Below are 21,713 nucleotides of genomic sequence, written 5' to 3'. Positions count from 1 at the left end.
TGTTTTGAAAAGTTTAATCAAGCTTGGTGCATTTACCAAGAGGCTTTACAGGATACTTTGGTGGATTAGCAACTATGAAAAAATTGGCAGACATCAAAATGATTTTTTTTTTTTTTTATTGGTTTTTTGTTTTTTTTTGTTTTTTTTTGCTTTTTTTGTTTTTTTTGTTTTTCTTTAATCATCTTTTAATTCTTTTATTTATTAATTCTCTATATTTTTTTTGTATGTCCTTTTTAATAAGATACAATTATAAAATCCAAACAAAATGTTATTTTTCAAGTTCTATACATTTTCTAATAGGTTGTATTATATTACATTTATATATATATGAACTTATTGTTTGATAACTGTACTGTTGTATATTATATATATGTTGGATAAAAAAAAAAAAAAAAAAAAAAAATGTAATTAAAAGATTTGAAAAGCTTATAGATTACTCACACTATGCACAGGTAAGTTTGCTCTTTCTGCTAGCTCTCCATTGTAAATAAAAGTTAATGTCCCTCATAAGGGGGACAACTAAAATAAAGGTCTCTAATTATAGGGTCAATTACGGGAATTGGCAAATAGCCTATTTCATAAAACAGTACCCAAAATCATACCTACAATCTTTACATGTACGTTCTCTAATTCAGTAGTATTTTTTCTTTTATTAAAAAAAAAACATGTAAAAATGCCATGCACAGGATATATATAAACTGAAATTTAAAACATTTAGTAATTTTTATTTGCTTTGTTTCAAAATAAAAAGCTTTTTAATAGCCTTAAAATTGATATAATACATAAAACATGTATAATGGAACTAAATTAAACTAAATTAGTCTCAATTGACCTTCATTTTTCAAAAAACTATAAAACATAACAAGAACTGTATAAAATATTTTAAAACGGCTTTGTTAACTGTATGTAATAAAATAATGAAAAGAAAAATAGAGGTTAACTCAAAGAATGATTAGCAATTAAGAAATAATTCTTTCATGCCATGCTCTATGCTCATTTTAACATGGGTAGGCATTATATTTGTTAATATCTTAATACTGAGCGTTAGCGAGGTATTAAATGTTTACAAATATAATGCCTACCCATGTTAAAATGAGCATAGAGCATGGCATGACAGAATTATTTCGATTCTAATAGGAATATTTTGAACTTTGTACTTCGAAGCGGACCTATAGTAGACGCTCGAAACGTCGCCATTTTGATTGATGAACAAAAACGTTATAGAAAAATCAATCAGTTTATTAATAAAAAAAAAGAACAGAAAAATTGTAACTTACTTTTAGAATGTTTTTATTTAATTTCCTAGCGAGCAACACCAACAAAAATGTCCATTTGGATCTCTGGTGTTGTTTAAAAATTCATCTGACGTTGCAATTTCAATTGGGACGTCAATCACGTGCAGCCCATGTTCTATTCGTATTAGAACATGGCTTTGTACCCAAAGCTAAAGAAGCACGTCATATTAGAATATAAGATCTATTCTAGGTTTATGCTGGAAATTGTCATTTGAACATGCACATAGACCTCAGTGAGTGACACAGGCTTCTAGTTTTCTATGTTGTGTCATGTGTACTATTGTTTTTCTGTTTGTCTTTTTCATTTTTAGCCATGGCGTTGTCAGTTTGTTTTAGATTTACGAGTTTGACTGTTCCTTTGGTATCTTTCGTCCCTCTCTTATGATTCTCTTGTTATTATTACGAATCTGTCAATTTTTTTTCGCGTTAATAAAAGCATTTCAATAATATTTGAATTTACAGTAGTTTATTATGTAAACATGGTGAATACATTTTCCCTTGGAAAAAGGAAAATAACAAAAATGAGGTAAATTCAAAACAAAAAGTCCTTAATCAAATGGGAAAATCTAAATATTATATCATGTATATGATAACCATTTTGATATTCAGAATTTTCTTTTTATATTTGAAGGAAGAAAATCAACAAATAGCTCAACACTACAACTGTAAAAAATAACAGACTAATTAAGTTTAATTGGAAGGAATGAAGTTTATTTTAACAAGAGTCGATTTTCCAAAAAGATGTACTGCAAAAAGAAAATGATCATATCACAACCAAAGATAAAGCATGTGAGAAATTAAACATGATGAAAATTAGTTCTCTGGTATTTAGCAGACTTTTACACACTGATTTACCACTTATTGTTCGACATACCAAAGTGAAACTTTATTCAACATTATATATCGGAATAGGTTATAAAAGCATTGCATTTAGAAACTTGTTACAGTATACATGTAGGAGGGCATCTGGAATCTCAGACAGGGGAAATGAACAAATTGTATCAGGAAAGGATACACAAGACAAATCTAAAGATACAACAAATGATGGTAGCGAGAACAGTTCTGAAATTGTAGAAAATGTGAAAGACGACATTGCTCAAGCAACAAAAAGGTCTAAAACTACAAAATTATTGCCAGAGAAAACAGCTTTGCCTGATGAGAGTATTATCAATTCAGAAACAACAAAAACAAAGAAGGCAAGAACTTCAAAGAAAAGTGCTGCTGACACTATAGTCAGTATAGAAGAAGAGAAGAAGGAGAAAAAAGTGAGAAAGAAAAAGGAATCATTAACTGACAATGAAGATCTTTCAGGGATAGATACAAATGTAAAAAATCTTTTGGAAACTCACAAATTAAGGCGTATAGCTGGACATACATGTGTTATCATTAACTGTCTAAAATGTTCAGTGATAATGAAACCAGTCGTTAGTGATGCCATATATGTCAATAAAACTACAGGTAAGACCAATTAAAAAGACATGTGTGTTTCCTATTTCCCCATTTACTCTTTCATGTCTATATTTTAAGCTTCGAAATAGCCTATCTTAAAGTTTTTTGGTCATCTTTCAATAAGCACTGTTAAAGTCAGCATTTCTTTCCCATAGACTCAATGTAAAAAAAAAATCGTAAAATTAAAAAAATCCTTCCTACCCTATTTTGTTCAAAGATGTAAAAGGAATCACACATATTATTTTATTTGGCCTAATAGTAAACTAACAGGACTACTGAGTTTTTAACGAAAAAAGAGAGCTATTTCAAGATTAAGAATATTCAGATAATTAAAATAATAGAATACGATTTATCGATTTTATAATATTATACATGTACATGTATATTGTCTCACAGGTTAAGTGAATGAAGTCCTAGGATAAAAAAAAGAGAATGACACAATTCTTCATCTAAGTTTTTATGTTTATATAAACTCACAGAGAAAAACATTAGTTTATGCAATGAAAATGATTTTATGTGGCTGAGACTTGAAAAGATTTAAAATTTAAGCTTTTATCATATTGGAAAAATTTTAAACTTCAAGAATTTATATATTTGTTTTTTTTATAGGGTATTTTTCATGTTTTACATGTAAAAAGCATGGTCCTTTGACTTCACTACAGGAAAACTTTGAAACCTTGATAAAGACAAAAGGTGCAAAGTAAGTACTTTTTATATTTTTAAACTTCTAGACTACACAATGCGTATAATCACAAAACACAGATCATGTTTGGATTTTGGTGGCATCACTTATCCTTCTAGAGTTATAGATGCCTCTTTACAAATGGAAAAAATATTAACTTTTTTGTTTTCATTCTCTAACTTTAAATCATGCTTCAATCAACATGATCAAAGGTTATGAAACTTATACACAATGCTTATTACCACAAAAATGACAAAACACAGATCATGTTTAATTTTGGTGTAGTCACTTTTATCCTTCTAGAGTTATGCTCCTTTACAAATGGAAAAATTGCACGATTTTTTCATTTCTGTTATCTAACTTCAAGGTTGCCTAAACAAATTTCATGACACCCAACACAATGCTTATTACCACAAAACTCAAATTCAAATTAGGATAGCATTACAGTTCTTGAGTTATATCCCTTTATAACATTATTTGCAAGCAGGGGCATCATATATGTTCCCATTAATATTTTATAGCAAAAAATATACAACAATGATGTATGTATCCATTGTTGACTGTAAACAGAGAAAAATTTTATAAGTATATCTGAAACTTAAATTTTATTTTTTTCAGCAACCAGATGCTTTTTTAAGCAAATTATTTTTGTGTGTAGTCATATTATTAATATGCCAGTTTAATTTTATTGAAACTACATTTTTGTAATTTTCCTCATGTACATACTATTTAGAAGCAAATGGACAAGTAGAAAAATCCCTTTCATTTCTTATATACTCATAAATATATAGATGTAATATAAATTGAATGCTTAAATTTGCATAATAATTTTTTTCCTATAGGAGCCAACCATGATGATTTATTAAATCAGATGAATAAATTGGATAATTGTTTATGTGTACCTTTTTCAGGAAGAACTTTGTGTGTTTTAATGACAAAGATACAAACAATATATATGATTGGTCTATACACAATGAACAAGCAGAGGAAGCTCTAAGTAAAGGTCAACCAATGAAGAAATTCAAAATAGAGGAATTCAAACAGATTGTAGAAATACTTGGATTTGAAGTAAGAAATATTTTCTGACTTTTTTCAAATGATTAATATCAAGTTAAAAGTTAGGTGTTCCTTTCTTCCCGAAAAAGAAGGGAGGCCCACCCTTGGTGGCCTTACCCCTGCTCTTCTGCCCTCCAGAGCAAAAGAATGTCCCCTCTGCCTTTTCAAACTGTATATTTAAATGTTGTGGTGTTACACAACTTTTGAGGGTTGAGCTCTTCACTTGGAACCATTTTTTAAGCCAAACAACTTCTCATAATCTGTATGTGCCTATCTGAGTCAGATTCCTGTAATTCAGTGTTTATTTGTGGCCACCGTCTGTTTGTACATAAATAAGTCTATCTATTTTCTTGTTAAAAATGTTTGAAATATTGTTATCTCAGAGCCTTTTTTACATACTGTGGATTCATTTATTATAGTGGGTACTAATTTTCATAGATCATGTAGATGAAGGAAAACTTGCATGTTCGTGGATATTTAATTTTGTGCTTTTGCCAAAACCTGCATACATGTACAAACATACATACAGAAAATTTGTAATTAGTTGAACTTTAAATTTTGTGGTACACCTGTACCCAAGAAATCCACAAAAATTGGTATCCAACGAATAATAATGAATCCACAGTATTATTTTTTCAATTAGTTTATAGTGAATTTATACAATTTTAATTTTCTATCTGTAGAATATCCAGAAGTCCACACTGGAAAAGCAGAATATTACCTATGACAAAGAAAGACATGGTTTATTGATTCCGTTCCTGAGTCCTGATGGAGTTCTAATGGACTGTAAATGTTTGACACCATACTTTGATGAAGATGGAGAATTTAATGGTTTATCTTATTCCTTTACTAATGGGTAATTTGCTTACTATTAAATATATATGTATATATAAATAAGAAGATGTGGTATGAGTGCCTCTGAGACAACTCTCAATCCAATTCACAATGTATAAAGAATTAACAATTATAGGTCAAAGTACAGCATTCCACATGAAGCCTTGCTTAAACAGGAAAACCAACTGTGTTTTTTTGGCCTTTTTGTGCTGATGCAGCTTAAAGCAATCACCAAACAATCTTCTGTTGCATGAACAGGTAATAAAAATATATATGGTTTTAGATTTTAATTAAAATATATTGCATATTTGAAATGGGTCTCATTGGGGTCTAAGTGTGACTCGGGATTGCTGATTTTTTGTAAGCGTGACACATGAAGTCAAATTACTGTGTCGTGAAAACGGGAAATGAAGTCTAGCGGGACACAGGAAATAACAAAAAATGAGAATTGTTTACATACATATTGTGGGATACGGGAATCTGACAAAACTGTAAGTGGGACCTGGTTCCAGAACCCCCAATGAGACCCCCTTTGAATGCAGAAATAAATTAATATGATAGAGTTTTTGTCGAGCCTGCAACTTTTGTTGCAGAAAGCTCGACATAGGGATAGTGATCCGGCGGAGGCGGCTACGGCGGCGGCAGTTAGTTCATTTCTTAAAAGCTTCATATTTTAGAAGGTAGAAGACCTGGATGCTTCATACTTTGTATATAGATGCCTCATGTTACGAACTTTCTGTCAGTCACATGTCCAATGTCCTTGACCTCATTTTCATGGTTCAGTGACTACTTGAAAAAAAAGTTAAGATTTTTTGTAATGTTAAATTCTCTCTTATAATAAGTAATTGGATAACTATATTTGGTATGTGCGTACCTTGCAAGGTCCTCATGCCTGTCAGACAGTTTTCACTTGACCTCGACCTCATTTCATGGATCAGTGAACAAGGTTAAGTTTTCGTGGTCAAGTCCATATCTCAGATACTATAAGCAATAGGTCTAGTATATTCGGTGTATAGAGGACTGTAAGGTGTACATGTCCAACTGGCAGGTGTCATCTGACCTTGACCTCATTTTCATGGTTCAGTGGTTATAGTTAAGTTTTTGTGTTTTGGTCTGTTTTTCTTATACTATATGCAATAGGTCTACTATAATTGATGTATGGAATGATTGTAAGGTGTACATGTCTAGCTGACAGGTGTCATCTGACCTTGACCTCATTTTCATGGTTCAGTGGTCAAAAAAAAAAAGTTAAGTTTTTTAGTTTTAGTCAACTTTTCTAATACTTTATGCATTAGGTCAACTATATTTGGTTTATGGAAATAATTTATGATCTTAATGTCGGTTACGCAGGTTTTATTTGACCGTGACCTCATTTTCACGGTCCATTGCTAAGTTTTAAGTGTTTGTGTTTTGGTCTGTTTTTCTTTATTTATAAGCAATAAGTCAACTATATTTGTTGTTTTGAAGAATTGTTAGCTGTACATGTCTGCCTGGCATGGTTCATCTGACCTTGACCTTATTTTCATGGTTCATTGATCAATTTTTCATTTTCTTAGTTAATGTTGAGTTTATGTGACAGTTGAAATAAAGCTTTATATTTCGGTCTATCAAGATAGTATCAAGGATAAGTAAAGAAGGCGAGACATTTCAGTGTGTGCACTCTTGTTGTTGAGATAAAAAAAAATCATACCATTTTATCTTATGGTTATAACTGTTTTTTACAAATAAAGATGTAATTTGCAATTAAGTCAAAATTGCGCTTCAAAGGTGAGAAAGCTGGGTACAGTTGACAAATATCAGAAATTAAAAATGTGTCCATCTCGAGGATTACATCTGACCTTAACCTTTTTATTGTTAGATCATTGATAATGTTGAGTCAATTTGATACATACAGTAGAATTTAATCTTAAAATTTTTTGTTCTTAAAAAAATCAATCATGACTAGTAACACAGGCAAAACATTTAAGTTTGTAAACTTTGTTTTTTACTTTTTACAGATCAGGTCAGAGTTCATTATTTGGATGGAGAAAAGAAGATGAGGAGAAGAAACAGTTGATTTTAACAAAGACAGAAAAGGATGCCCTTGTGTTGCAGCAGACGACCTCAGACTATGCGGTATTATCTCTCCCTAGGGAATCAAATCTACCGCAGGAGGTAATTTTAATTACACTCAGGGTAAAATTCGAATAGCACGGCCCAGGCCATGTGTAAATTTACAACAATCTATGGCTTCCATGAATTATTTCTTAATCATTTTTTTTTTAACACATATGAAAGACCAAACTACCGGTATGATGTTTTTCATATTTAAACATTTTGTACCATTGAAGTAATTTTTCAATAACTGTATATTGTAGTGGTTGTTTCTGTATTCGCAAACAAAAATTTTCAGGAAAAGGAACAGGTCTTCCTATTAACTTCATATTGGTCATATGTTTTTATTATGCCCCACCTCGGATAGTAGAGGGGCATTATGTTTTCCGGTATGTGCGTCCTTCCGTACGTTTGTTTGTCTGTCTGTCCGATCGTCCGACTTCAGGTTAAAGTTTTTGGTCAAGGTAGTTTTTGATGAAGCTGAATTCCAATCAACTTGAAACTTAGTACACATGTTGTTTATGATATGATCTTTCTTATTTTAAAACCAAATTAGACTTTTGACCCCATTTTCATGGTCCACTGAACATAGAAATTAAAAGTGTGAGTTTCAGGTAAAGTTTTTGGTCAAGGTATTTTTTGATGAAACTGAAGTCCAATCAACTTGAAACTTAGTACACATGTTCCTTATGATATGATCTTTCTTATTTTTTAACCAAATTAGACTTTTGACCCCATTTCATGGTCCACTGAACATAGAAATTAAAAGTTAGAGTTTCAGGTAAAGTTTTTGGTCAAGGTAGTTTTTGATGAAGCTGAAGTCCAATCAACTTGAAACTTAGTACACATTAGTGTTGTTCCGATGATCGGAATAAGTCGGAAATCAGTTGGTTGGGACTGGCGATGTCGATAATCGATTGGGATTTTGTTCAATCGATTGTCGTTAAAGTTTCCAGACTTTGAGCTTGTCAACTTCCGGTCCGTTTACTGTTTGCATTTCATATGCGCAGTCAAACAATATTAACAAAAAACATCAGTCGATGACAGTAACAATGTCAAACATCCTATAATTAAATAAATAACTAATTTCCTTCTTTATAAATGTGACAAAAAGCATTTGCAGATTGATGGAATGGTATTTAAGATTAATAACTTTGAATGAAATACTTTCTTTCTATACCGGTACTTGTTATTTGAGAGCGTACAAACAATTCTGATTTTAGACAAAATAATTCCGTTGCTTCATTAAAACGTGTTGCAAGTTGCCTTTTATTAATGTGTTATCCATTTGTAGCATCAAAAACATCATATTCCTTTCCAGATTGCTTGCCAAACATCGTTTACTTTTGTAAATTTTCCGAAATTTGTCCGCCATTTATATAAATATAAGAATCATGAATCGGATACGGTTCAACTATGTAAAAATTCCGCATTCTTGCAATTATAAGTTCAGAGGCACGAATGACACAATTGAAAGAAAATAATGATTACAAAAGTAATAAAAGCGTTCTACACGAATTAACAGACATTGGCTTATACCCATGTTTACTGTAAAATGCAAATGCATTGTTTTATTTTTTTCTGTTAATTTTAAATTTCTAAAAGTTAAAAAAAACTTTATTTCTCTTTTCCTAATTTGAAGCATTCAAATGTTCATACAGCTATGTTATTGAATTTTTTTTGTGAGTTTCACCATTGAAATTTAGAAATGTTAGTGTCACTGTTGGTAATTAATGTTGTAATTATGAGATAAAATATGTTCAATATGAATATTGATTCTTAGTAATTCATTGTTTTAACTGCTAAATAGATAATTATCAAAGGTACCAGAATTATAATTTAGTAAGTACGCCAGAATATGAAATGGAAACAAAAGATCAAATATGAATATATAAACACTGCAATGATATGCATATACACATTAGAAAAGTACAATGAGACTAAATGCATGATTTCCTTTAAAAAAAGAGGGCAAGGTGTTATGATCCGATTATAACCGATAGTCGGTTGGTTGCTGTCAACCGATTGTAATAGATAATCGGTTGGTAATTTCAACCGATTATCCAACACTAGTACACATGTTCCCTATTGGTTGATCTTTTTTTAATTTTAAGGCCAAATTAGATTTTTTGCCCAATTTCATGGTCCATTGAACATGGAAAATGATAATGCGAGTGGGGCATCCGTGTACTTTGGACACATTCTTGTTATTTGTGTTCAGTGAATTGAAAGTATTAAAATAAGCAAGATGTATGTTTAGCACTGTCTAGCCAAGTTTGTATTGACTTGATTTCACTGGTGTCTTTTCTTACTTTTTTTAATGTTCTTTTATAAGGGAAAGATAGAAGTTTGACTTTACTGAGAATTTTTTGTTTATCAATATTTCTTTACTCTGGAATGAAAATAAGTTGCTTGTGTACATAAGTTGGTCTACAGTTCATATTGATATGAATTATAACTTATCTAAATATGACAATGAGTGCAGAAAATATTTTGGAAGTCATGAATGTCTGTTTTTGTAGGTACTGCCATATTTAGAAAAATTTGAAAGTATTATCCTGTGGTTTGGCGATGATATTCATTCCTGGGAATATACAATCAAGTTTGCCAGGAAACTTGGGGAGAACAGATGCTTGGTTTTCAGGTAAGACTTGAGTAAAGGTCCATCAGTAAATCTTTGAAAGATTAGAAGGTTATCTGTCAGAGAAAGTCCTGGACTCTTGAAAATCTGTCTGGACTCATAATTTTCTAAACTAGTGAGTCCAAAGATGCATCAAGATTCAAGGTCATGGAAACTGAAAATGATGAATTACATTGCAATAAAATATCTTCCTCTTACTGTTGGAACTGCTTTCACAAATCCTTATTAAGAACCTGACCTGGTCAACCCATGGAACTTTATGTACAATTACCTTCATTTAAAAAGATGTAAAACACTGAAATTAAAAAAACAAACAAAAAAAAACCCAGTTACTGTGAATTCATTTTTATTCGTTGGATACCAATTTTAATGGTTTTCTTGGGTACAGGTGAACCACGAATTTAAATGTTCAACAAATAACAAATTTTGTATTAAAGGATGTGCACAGACTTTGGCAAAACAGTGAAATCAAATATCCACTAAAAGACAAGTTTTTAGCAATTCACGAAAAATAAATGAATCCACAGTAGGTAAACTAACCAATCAATGTTCAGTACAAAATAATTTATATGTTGCATGTAAATAATGATCATACCATTTAATTATATTTTTCTCCTAGTCTAAATCTGTTTAGCGTAAAAAGATGACTGTTTCAAGCTTGACCTAGTTGGACAATGTGTGATTTTATAATTGTTAGGGATATATGACCATTTTGGAAGCCTTGCTTTTAAAGAACCTTTATACATTTTATACTGGAAAAGCCGTTATTACATACGTATCATATTTTTTAGTTTATTTAAATGTATATCTAAAAATGAGAAATCTATTTCTAATTTCAGACCTGGTGATGAATGTTCCACTCCTCATGAAATATTGAAAAATAATTTGAGTATATCCCATACTTTGTCAAAAGCTAAACCAATGAAAAATGACCACCTGACTTCCTTTGAGGATTTGAGGTCAGAGGTCAAGGCTCAGATTGCTCAACAAGAACTAGTATCTGGTGTTCAAGTAAGTAAGAAAACATTTCAGCTTTATAAATGTATTTAGCTAAGTTTTGTCTCTGAATGACCTTAGAACTTCTCTGAAGGACCTTCTGACGTCAAATAACAATCACTTTATAATTATGATGTCAAAGTTTACAGGAACTTGTCGGATTTAATAGAATGGTGGACACATTTGCATACAAGTGTATATATATAAGTCAATTACAAGATATTTCAAAATTTAATCAAAATATATAGATGTGGTATGACTTCCAGACAAATATCCACTAGAGACCAAATGACATAGAAGTGAGAAACTATATGTCAACCTTCAACAATGATCAAAATCCATACTGCGTAACAACTTTAAAAAGTCTTACTTGCAAAATGTATAACAATTTACATGTGAAAACAAACAGCCTGATATATGACCAAAACACAAATAAACAGAATCAAAAGACAGCCATTGAATTAAAAACTCCTGACTTGGGACAGGCAAATTTAGAATTGGACTGGTTTGAAATTGTTTGTTAGCGCTCAATCTCCTTCCTGACCTAGGACAGTTGCATTAGCACAAGCTGAACAACGTAAGAACAAACTTTAAAATGTCCGTTTAAAAAGGCTTCATTTATCAGATCTACACAAAACAAATAAAGCAAAAAAAAAAAAAAAAAAGATTTCAAATATTTTAAATATTTTTAATGGGATAAAACATTTTTTTTTATTCAATATATTGAGAAAAAAAGATTTGCAAATGTTTTGGAGTTAAATAACAAGTTATTCTCTATTTTTACATTAAAACAAGAAAGGTTAATAGAAGCTTTCAATTTAACTGAACAATTTATTGACATTGAGTTATTATTAATTTGATTAATAATTTGTTTATTTTTAGTGGAGGCGTTTTGGTCAGTTTAACAATATATTGAAAGGCTTGCGTCCAGGGGAACTAACTGTCATGTCTGGGAGAACTGGAAGTGGTAAAACAACGTTCATGAGTGAATACTCACTTGATCTCTGTATGCAAGGGGTGAGAACATTGATGACCAAATACTGTGGATTCATTTATTTTCATTGGTACCAATTTTCCTGGGTTACGAAAAACTTGCATGTTCGTGAATGTCTAATTTTGTGGTTTTGTCGAAGCCTGCAGATAAACCTATAGGACATTTGATATTTGTTGAACCTTTAATTTCATGGTTGACATGTACCCACGAACGCCACGGAAATTGGTATCAAAAATAATGAATCCACAGTACACTTATTTACAAATAAAATGTTTTATATTACCATTAGATTCATTATCCGTCCATTGCTTTTACTTGTGATAGCTTTATAGAAATATGTTTTGGAAGCTTTGGAATTTTAAAATATTCTATAAAATATGGAAATAATTATTAATTTACAAATAATTTATTAACTTTAAATTAATGTTTGAATAGTATATTGAATGACCCTTTGTCTGATATACAGATCTATTGTAAAAATGTCTCTGACACATTTCCCAGTATTGAAGGGCTTTTATCCAGGGGAACTAACTAACAACAATTATATTTGATCAGGGGAACTAACTAACAACAATTATATTTGTTCAGGGGAACTAACTAACAACAATTATATTTGATCAGGGGAACTAATTAACAACAATTATATTTGATTAGCTGTCTCCAGTCCACTATGTGCCTTATTATGCATGAAGCAAAAAGTGTATGCTCATTAAACCTTTTGTCTTTATTGTTTTTTTGCTAATGGATAATTGGTAAAAATAAAAATGGGCAAACCAGGAGTAAACCAAAGCAAACACCTTCAATCGATGATCAAGAAAATAGACTTGATATCAATCTATTCTCATATTTTCATAACTTATCTCCTTAAATATTTAGGAATAAAAGTAACGTATTTAAATCAGTGCATAGGACATGTTTATAATAAACTTAAGAACCACGTAAGAATCACTAAATTTACACATTATTATCTTCCCTTGGTTAATTTGAAGCAAACAACGATTGAAGGGTACTTTTTGATTTTCTGAAAAATTTGCATTGTCTCCAATACATTAATTCTTATACAAATCATTTGATTTTGATTAAATATGCTTTTTTGCGCCAACTGAGATTTTACTTACACTGTTTTCGAGGTATGTCCCTTGATAAATTGAAAGATTACAGAATTGGACAAGCTTTACTTTGCTTCAACCAAATGTTATATGAAACTAATACACAATGATTATTACCTCTAAGCACAGATCAACCCAAGTAATTTAAGTTGTGAGACTTTCACTGTTCTCAGGGATGTGTCCCTTTATCAATAGAAAAAATACTGATTATGCAGTGTATTTTAATATATGAGCAAGACATCTGTGTCTTATTGACACATTTTTCTCTAATTTGGTCAAAATTCACATAAAATAATTGTCACATTACATAACTTACCCTGTGAGTTAATTTTATTTCTTCTTTTAGGTTAGCACACTTTGGGGCAGCTTTGAGGTGAATAATACAAGACTTGCTAAAACAATGTTAATTCAATATGCTAAGTAAGTATATCAAACATTTGTGGGTGTTATTTACACCCATTTATTCTGCTCTGAAACCAGAGGTGTGCCTTTCAAAGGCAGGATATTCGTGCAAGACAAGACAAGACATGGCAGTGATTATTTGAATAAAAAAAATTAAGGGAAAGGAGTATGTTCGTTAAGGCAATAAAATGGCCTTCTTTTTTACCTTAAATTTCAAATTAGAATTTATTGACCAAAGCACAATGAATCACAGCTAATAAATTGACTAGATAGGAAATAAGCCTTTTTGTTAAAAAATTAAGTTCCTGCTTTCTACTGATGATGTCACAAATAGTACTAATTTTTATTTCCATGAAAAAAAAAATGAACAATGGTAAATTTTGCATTGATTATTGGACAATAAAGAAAGAGCACATACGTTGACAAAACAGATCTTTGAACACAATGTTTGAAATGACATTTTGCATGTTTAACTTGAATATTTTGTTTGTCTACAGCTGCGCTCTATGTTTCCTGGTCACAAATTTGGTTGAAATCTGGCCAATTTTGCCAAATTTCGTCAAAATCTCTTATTTTGAAATATTTTGGATGTAGAAACCCAACACTTTAGAAGAAAACTTTGTCACAAATAATATTTTTTTTACTTTCTCACATATCTTTAGGACAACTTAAAACACATTTATCTTTTTAAAATTCAATTTTATAATCGGCCGCTAATTATGACCCTTATCGAACTTACTCCTTTATAATAGCGAACATAGAGGTTCTGGGTGTTGTATACAGAATAGAGAATAATGGGCTTGATTTATTTTTAAGTGAAGATTGGGGTGCTAAAATATAAAGAAGGAAGTAAATTGTGAAAAAAATGACTTAAAAATAGCCTTAAAAAGTTAATAATTGAAGCACAACATCTTAAAAAATCTTGATATCTTAATTTGATGGTCTAACAACTACTTATTGATTCAAGATACATTGTTATATATTTTCAGGAAGAAACTCTCTCCAGAAAATTTGAATGAATTTGATCAGTTTGCAGATGAATTCCAAAAATTACCAATGCACTTTATGACATTTTTTGGTCAGAATGAAATCAAGAAAGTTATAGATGTAAGATATATCTGTTAAATTCAAGCTTAATCAGTTTGATAATAGGAAGATGTGGTATGATTACCCAATGAGACAACTCTCCATCTGATACTAAATGGTATACTATGCAGTATGGGCTTTGCTCATTGTTGAAGTCCGTACAGAAACCTATATTTGTTAATGTCTGTGTCATTTTGGTCTCTTGTGGACAGTTCTTTCATTGGCAATCATACGACATCTTTTTTTTTATATATAGATACATGTATAAACAACTATGAGTCACTGTACAGTCCAACTAAATCTGTACCTGATAGCAAGCTATAAAAGGGAGACCCACTATACAGTATAGTGCAGTGAGCTGAATATTATTTTAACTACTCAGATATTCAAGTTACTATAAAACTGTGTCTATTCTATGATTATTTTAATTGCAATAATGGATTCAATTTAATACAAATGAGTTCCATTGCTCAATACATTACAATGTTTAATTTTAATGTCTATATTGAAAAATAGAAGCAATCTCTACTCTTTTTGGCTCACAAGCACTATGGTTTTATATGTAATAAATAAAATTGAGAAAGAAATTGGGGAATGTGTCAAAGCGACAACTACCCAACCATAGAGCAGACAACAGCCAAAGGCCACCAATGTGTCTTCAATGTAGCGAGAAACTCCCGCACCTGTAGGCCTCTTTCAGCTGACCCCTTAAAAATGTATATAAAATATATAGAAGTGTACCTCCTACATAAACATTTATGAAAAGCCTGTGTACAATTTGAATAAGATAAAGAAATTAAAAAATAGTAAACAGCTTTGAGTTACAAACAATATAGAATTCACTTTTCAAGTTTTAATGGCCTAAAATCTCCCTTTGAACAAATATGTAATAGACTGCACAGTTTGAAATAGGAATGCATGTTAAGTTTACTTTGTTTTTTGCTGACATGAAAAAATAACCAAGATTCTTTCTTCATATTTGACTCTATTTAAAACTGAACAAAAGTCATTTGAAACATAAATGTGTAATGAATATGTATTTTCTTCCAGACCATGGCACATGCTGTGTATATTCATGATACCCAGCATATTATAGTTGACAATTTACAGTTTATGATGGGAAGTGACATGGATGTTTCTGATAAGTTTTCCAAACAGAACTTGGTGTACGCTGCCTTCAGAAGATTTGCATCAGAACACAATGTTCACTTAACATTAGTCATTCATCCCAGGAAGGTCAGTATTAAATATTTGAATTTAAAGAACAATAAATTGAATTTACATCAAATAACAGGCCCGTAGCCAGGAATTACCAAGGGGGGTATTTGGAGTCATGAACTCGACTTTAACAGTCATAATTTGAACAGAACATTGAATTTTGCAGTGCTTTTTTGGTTTCAAAAGGGGGGTTTGTCCCCCGGAACTTCCTGGCTGCGGGAATATTATAATTTAAGACAATGCTTGAGTTCTATGTTTTGGCTCAAAACATTTTCATTGACTGTCAAAATAAGAATAAAACATCTTGCTTCACTTCAGTTGTTATGTCTAATACATGTAAAGTTCTTATGTACGTGACATCGTAGTAAAAAAATAAATATTTAAAATTCAACTGTAAAAGACAGAACTAACAGATAATTCAGTATAATCAATTAAATATCACATGGCTTCGTACCAGTTTACAATGTTTTCTTAGGGTAACAATCTGCTCTATCACCCTCTCAGCTATGAGTTTTTTTTATGTATGGTCCATCTGGACAGGGGGTAACAATCGGCTCTATCACCCTCTCAGCTATGAGTTTTTTTTATGTATGGTCCATCTGGACAGGGGGTAACAATCGGCTCTATCACCCTCTCAGCTATGAGTTTTTTTATGTATGGTCCATCTGGACAGGGGGTAACAATCGGCTCTATCACCCTCATAGCTATGAGTTTTTTTATGTATGGTCCATCTGGACAGGGGGTAACAATCGGCTCTATCACCCTCTCAGCTATGAGTTTTTTTATGTATGGTCCATCTGGACAGGGGGTAACAATCTGCTCTATCACCTTCTCAGCTATGAGTTTTTTTATGTATGGTCCATCTGGACCTGGGGTAACAATCTGCTCTATCACCCTCTCAGCTATGAGTCTTTTTATGTATGGTCCATCTGGACCTGGGGTAACAATCTGCTCTATCACCCTCTCAGCTATGAGTTTTTTTATGTATGGTCCATCTGGACCTGGGGTAACAATCTGCTCTATCACCCTCTCAGCTATGAGTTTTTTTATGTATGGTCCATCTGGACAGGGGGTAACAATCGGCTCTATCACCCTCTCAGCTATGGGTTATTTATGTATGGTCCATCTGGACCTGGGGTAACAATCTGCTCTATCACCCTCTCAGCTATGAGTTTTTAATGTATGGTCCATCTGGACAGGGGGTAACAATCAGCTCTATCACCCTCTCAGCTATGGGTTATTTATGTATGGTCCATCTGGACCTAGGGTAACAATCTGCTCTATCACCCTCTCAGCTATGAGTTTTTAATGTATGGTCCATCTGGACAGGGGGTAACAATCTGCTCTATCACCCTCTCAGCTATGAGTTTTTTTTATGTATGGTCCATCTGGACAGGGGGTAACAATCGGCTCTATCACCCTCTCAGCTATGGGTTATTTATGTATGGTCCATCTGGACTTGGGGTAACAATCTGCTCTATCACCCTCTCAGCTATGAGTTTTTAATGTATGGTCCATCTGGACAGGGGGTAACAATCGGCTCTATCACCCTCTCAGCTATGGGTTATTTATGTATGGTCCATCTGGACCTGGGGTAACAATCTGCTCTATCACCCTCTCAGCTATGAGTTTTTAATGTATGGTCCATCTGGACCTGGGGTAACAATCTGCTCTATCACCCTCTCAGCTATGAGTTTTTTTATGTATGGTCCATCTGGACAGGGGTAACAATCGGCTCTATCACCCTCTCAGCTATGGGTTATTTATGTATGGTCCATTTGGACCATTCTTTTTTTTTTTTTATCTAGACCATTCTTACTCTTAACAAAGATCGAATTTTAATATAACTTTCACAAAATGTTTATTATGTAATGTGCATGTGGTTCTCCTATTTAAACTTTTGGTCAGAAAAGTTTTTGGAGTTTCATTTACAAAAAAAAATACTTTTCAATTTCATATTCTTTGGGGGTAACATCACTGATCCACAATTCCTTCTTAACCAGTGAAATATTTCAGTCAAACTTTCATGGATTCTTCATTACATAATGCCATTGTGTGCTATTTTACTTTTTGATCAGAATGACTTCTGGGGTTCTTAAAGAAATACATAGACTTTGTGTATACAGTACACACGACATATAGTGTAGTACTAGTATATAGCTTTACTCTAATAAATAGCTACGGTGACATATGTATTTCTAAACAGGAAAATGAAGATACAGAATTAACAACAGCATCAATATTTGGGAGTGCCAAGGCAACCCAGGAGGCAGACAATGTCATCCTCTTACAGACCACTAAAACAAAACGAGGAGGCAAAAAATATATAGAGGTATACTATTGTATAAGGCCATGTGAAAATAAATTATATAGAGGTATGCTATTGTATAAGGCCATGTGAAAATAAATTACAAATGTCTACTTAACAACTAGGCATTGTGAGGATTTGGACATTATTTTATAATTTTTGACAGTTGAAATATGCTCACAAGGTGTAAAAATGGGAAACAACTCTTTTCAGAGTAAGTTGGAAATTTTGGCGATAAATGATGAGACTTAGAGAATATGATTGATGGAAAAGACTTATAATATTTTGAATTAATTATGTATATTGTATGTTTTTTATAGTCACTTATAAAGTCTACAAATCCTAACACTTCTGACAATAAAAGATAATAAAAGTTCTTTACAGTTCTTAGAAATTTTAATTCTCCTCAAACTACTCTTTATGATATGTAACATTTTATAGGTTACTAAAAATAGATTTGATGGAGAATTGGGAAACATATCACTGAAATTTGACCCAGAGGACTTGACATTGTCAAATGCTGGAAAAAAGGAGAAAAAATCATCAGAAAAACAAATATCTGACAAAAAGACAGAGTATGAAGATTTTAGTGACGAATATGAAGATGAAGAGGAAGAAAAACAGAAAGAATTTATCATGTGATAAATGTGATATTGTTAAGCAGAAAAACTTAAGATGGTCAAAGTGATGTTTTGGATAAAAAGAAAAAAAAAAGAGGGACCAGTCTCATTCTGTCAAGGAGTTAGTCCACATTGAAGCTTTGTTATTTGTTGATAAAGTAATAGGCAAAAGTATTAGGATTTATAAACAATTTTGTAGTACCTGTGAAAAAAGGCAACTACATGCTTTTTGTAAGGTTAAATTAAAATATTGTATAATGAAGACAAAAAGTAACGGTCGTCATCATCGATTTCAAACAAAATCTTTGAAACTCTAAGTTCATGTCAAACACTCACATGATACCAAACGGACTAAGACTTTATATAATACGGGAAAGATAAAAACCCAAGGAATTTGGTAAAAAAGTTTTAGCAGGAAATACAAGTATAAGATTTATGGTAGGAAAGAAAAAATAAAATAAAAACTACCTGGTTAATACAAATAAAAGATTTTCAGGCAGAAAGAATTTATAGGGTCAGTGGGGAAAGGGCAAATAAAGAATATTTTAATTAAAGCCATACAATCAAATGGTTGCCGAATTGACTTAGGTACAGAGAATATGTGACATCTATAGAAGCTACAGGTGAAAATACATGTCTACTCCTTATGTTATTACAGATGCAAAATATTGTCCATGTGACTTAGGAATAGAGAAGCAGATTACAATATCTTGCCATCTGTTATTAAAGCCATTGTGTTCAGATCAGTTCAAGGGTACAATTGTATATATTATGTATTGAAAGTTTATTGATTTGTAATTTTTAAGAATATTACTGATGCATAGTACATAAGGTCAGATGTGTATTATAATTTTATATAGAATTTGCATGTTTTGTACTAATGGTATTCAAACAGTTTTTCTGTCAATTATGTAAATTTTCGATTGAAATGTTATAAGGTTAACCTTGTACCTGCCAAGATTGTAATCTCCATATAGATATTTTGTGTTCCGGTAACAATTCTTTTAAGAGTTACAATTTTCGTTTTATTTTTGGATATATATCTTTTATCTCCAAAAATACCAATATTGTCATAGCTCTTTTTTATGCTCCCCACTTTTAAAGCAGGGGAAATATTGTTCAGGAAAGTCTGTGACTGGTCTTCTTGTTCATTTGTTTGTCCTGTTTTACTTTTGCATACATTACTGTTCCTAAGCCACCAAAGATATTTTTTTGAATTTTTTACAGAATCTTACTCATACCTGCCAACTGTCATTATTTTCAGGGGATTTCCCCCATGGCGATAGATACCAAAATGGAAATTTTGAAAGAACAATTTAGTCCACAATTTTAAACAAAACAATTAATTTTACAATGGCTATAGGCTTTTTAAAGTATGAAGAAGCCAAAAAACAACATTAAAATGCACTTGAAGGCCCCATTGAAGGTTTTGTAGGACTGTAAGAACAATTTTGCACGTAAAACCACCATGGGCATTTTGAAAAGTTGGCAGGTATGTAGCCCTACTCCCTTGATATATTTGCATGCACTTAAGCAACATCTATTTCAATTATTCATCCTAATGCATGGAACATGGACTTTCTCATATCTGCACTATTTTGTAAACATTTATATCTACTAACCCTCCTAAACCCCTTACTATAAATTATTAAGAATTTCTGAGAATAACACCATTTAATTATTTAATGCTTTACTTATTTTGATTTCTGGTTGAATTATTTTGGGGTTTTTACCTTGCCAAATCATGAACCTTCCCAATCATGAACCTTGCCAATGCTTTATTTGGGGGTATTCATTTTGTATCCTTGATACCTCATAAACCTATTATTACAACTTATTGAAGCTTTTGCAAAATTTAAACTTCATTATTATTTTATATGTACTTAAATTTTATTATACCTTGCTATCTAAAACTCATGCAAGTTACAAGGGACAAGGGGTATCATTCTTTTAAGTTTCCCTACAGCGCCTTTGATTTCTTGTGGTGTTATGAATATGAAATTATAATCCTTCCTTTCTTTCTTTCTTTTTTACACTGAAAGATTATTGTACTTTTTTATGTTTAAAAATATTATGAAATACCAGCATGATCTTTTTGTGCAAGTGATAACTGACTGTTTAGCTTTTCCTTGTGGGCGAATCAAACTTTTTGTTACATTTTTTTTAGTTGAACTTTTGACCGATGAAATTATATTAGTCAGGAACCTTGGTACCGATGTCAATGACAGTCATTATTTAATAGACATTCATGTCTTAATTTTCTATTAGCATGTTACTTCTCCACTAAGCATTTAGCAAATACTGATTTGCACAGAAACTGAATAATGTGTTCATGTAGGATGACATGTCTTCCTCTGTGAACTTGTGAGCCAATAGGTTAACAATTTATCTCAGTGTGTTAATTTACCACTAAATAGAGTTTATATTGATACTACATTAATATGTTCATGATCTGAATATGCATTTAACTTGCCACTGGATAATACACTGCCCTTTACCATCTTTCAAATAGTCTATAAATCTGGTCATATTATAACAAGAGTTGTTATTTTGTTCTAGTGAAAATGCTAGACTAAGTTGCATTGCTAGTTTTGTTATGCTTCCTTTGTACCATTTTCCCCTAACAGAGTTTGTGGGTACTTTGTTTCACAACCTTATGCAACATACAAAAAAATGTTGCTATTTTTTTTTAATATTAGAAAGATCTTACAGCTTTAAAGAATATGTAATTGATGTTTAAAAATTGTTATAGATTTTTTATGGCATTATTTATTGTTATAAATAAATATGAAATTTTTATGTATAAGGTATTTTGTTATTGTTTGACACAAAAGGTGTTGTGAGGAATACTTTAAGCATACTAGTTTTGCAACTTTCTAACGTGAGTTATCTAACTTCTTAAAAAGCTTTATATTTTAAAAGATGAAAG

The 21,713-nt window shown here is 31.5% G+C and overlaps 1 protein-coding gene across 1 annotated transcript; it reads left to right on the top strand.

Annotated features, from left to right (window-relative positions):
* The first annotated feature begins 1,929 nt into the window (after positions 1 to 1,929).
* LOC134728131 (twinkle mtDNA helicase-like) lies at positions 1,930 to 21,040 on the top strand. Its single transcript, XM_063592571.1, has 13 exons — positions 1,930 to 2,753; positions 3,354 to 3,444; positions 4,338 to 4,494; positions 5,166 to 5,338; positions 7,314 to 7,470; positions 9,933 to 10,054; positions 10,891 to 11,062; positions 11,930 to 12,064; positions 13,497 to 13,570; positions 14,542 to 14,659; positions 15,689 to 15,874; positions 18,063 to 18,188; positions 18,606 to 21,040. Exons 1-13 carry the CDS (start codon positions 2,099 to 2,101, stop codon positions 18,804 to 18,806), a joined length of 2,367 nt encoding a protein of 788 aa, XP_063448641.1. The 5' UTR covers positions 1,930 to 2,098; the 3' UTR covers positions 18,807 to 21,040.
* The last annotated feature ends 673 nt before the right edge of the window (positions 21,041 to 21,713 follow it).

The sequence above is a fragment of the Mytilus trossulus genome, chromosome 8 (genome assembly GCF_036588685.1).
Source record: "Mytilus trossulus isolate FHL-02 chromosome 8, PNRI_Mtr1.1.1.hap1, whole genome shotgun sequence".
In the NCBI taxonomy this organism is placed as follows: Eukaryota; Metazoa; Mollusca; class Bivalvia; order Mytilida; family Mytilidae; genus Mytilus; species Mytilus trossulus.
Note: the sequence above shows the minus strand (reverse complement) of the source record. Positions and strands in the feature narration are given on the sequence as shown.

Bases quoted from the DNA above. Each gene is read 5' to 3' on its own strand.
- LOC134728131 (XM_063592571.1), top strand. From the start codon at position 2,099: ATGATGAAAATTAGTTCTCTGGTATTTAGCAGACTTTTACACACTGAT. The intron at 13,571-14,541 runs GTAAGTATATCA...ATATATTTTCAG, and splicing joins ATGTTAATTCAATATGCTAA to GAAGAAACTCTCTCCAGAAA. The intron at 18,189-18,605 runs GTATACTATTGT...AACATTTTATAG, and splicing joins GAGGCAAAAAATATATAGAG to GTTACTAAAAATAGATTTGA.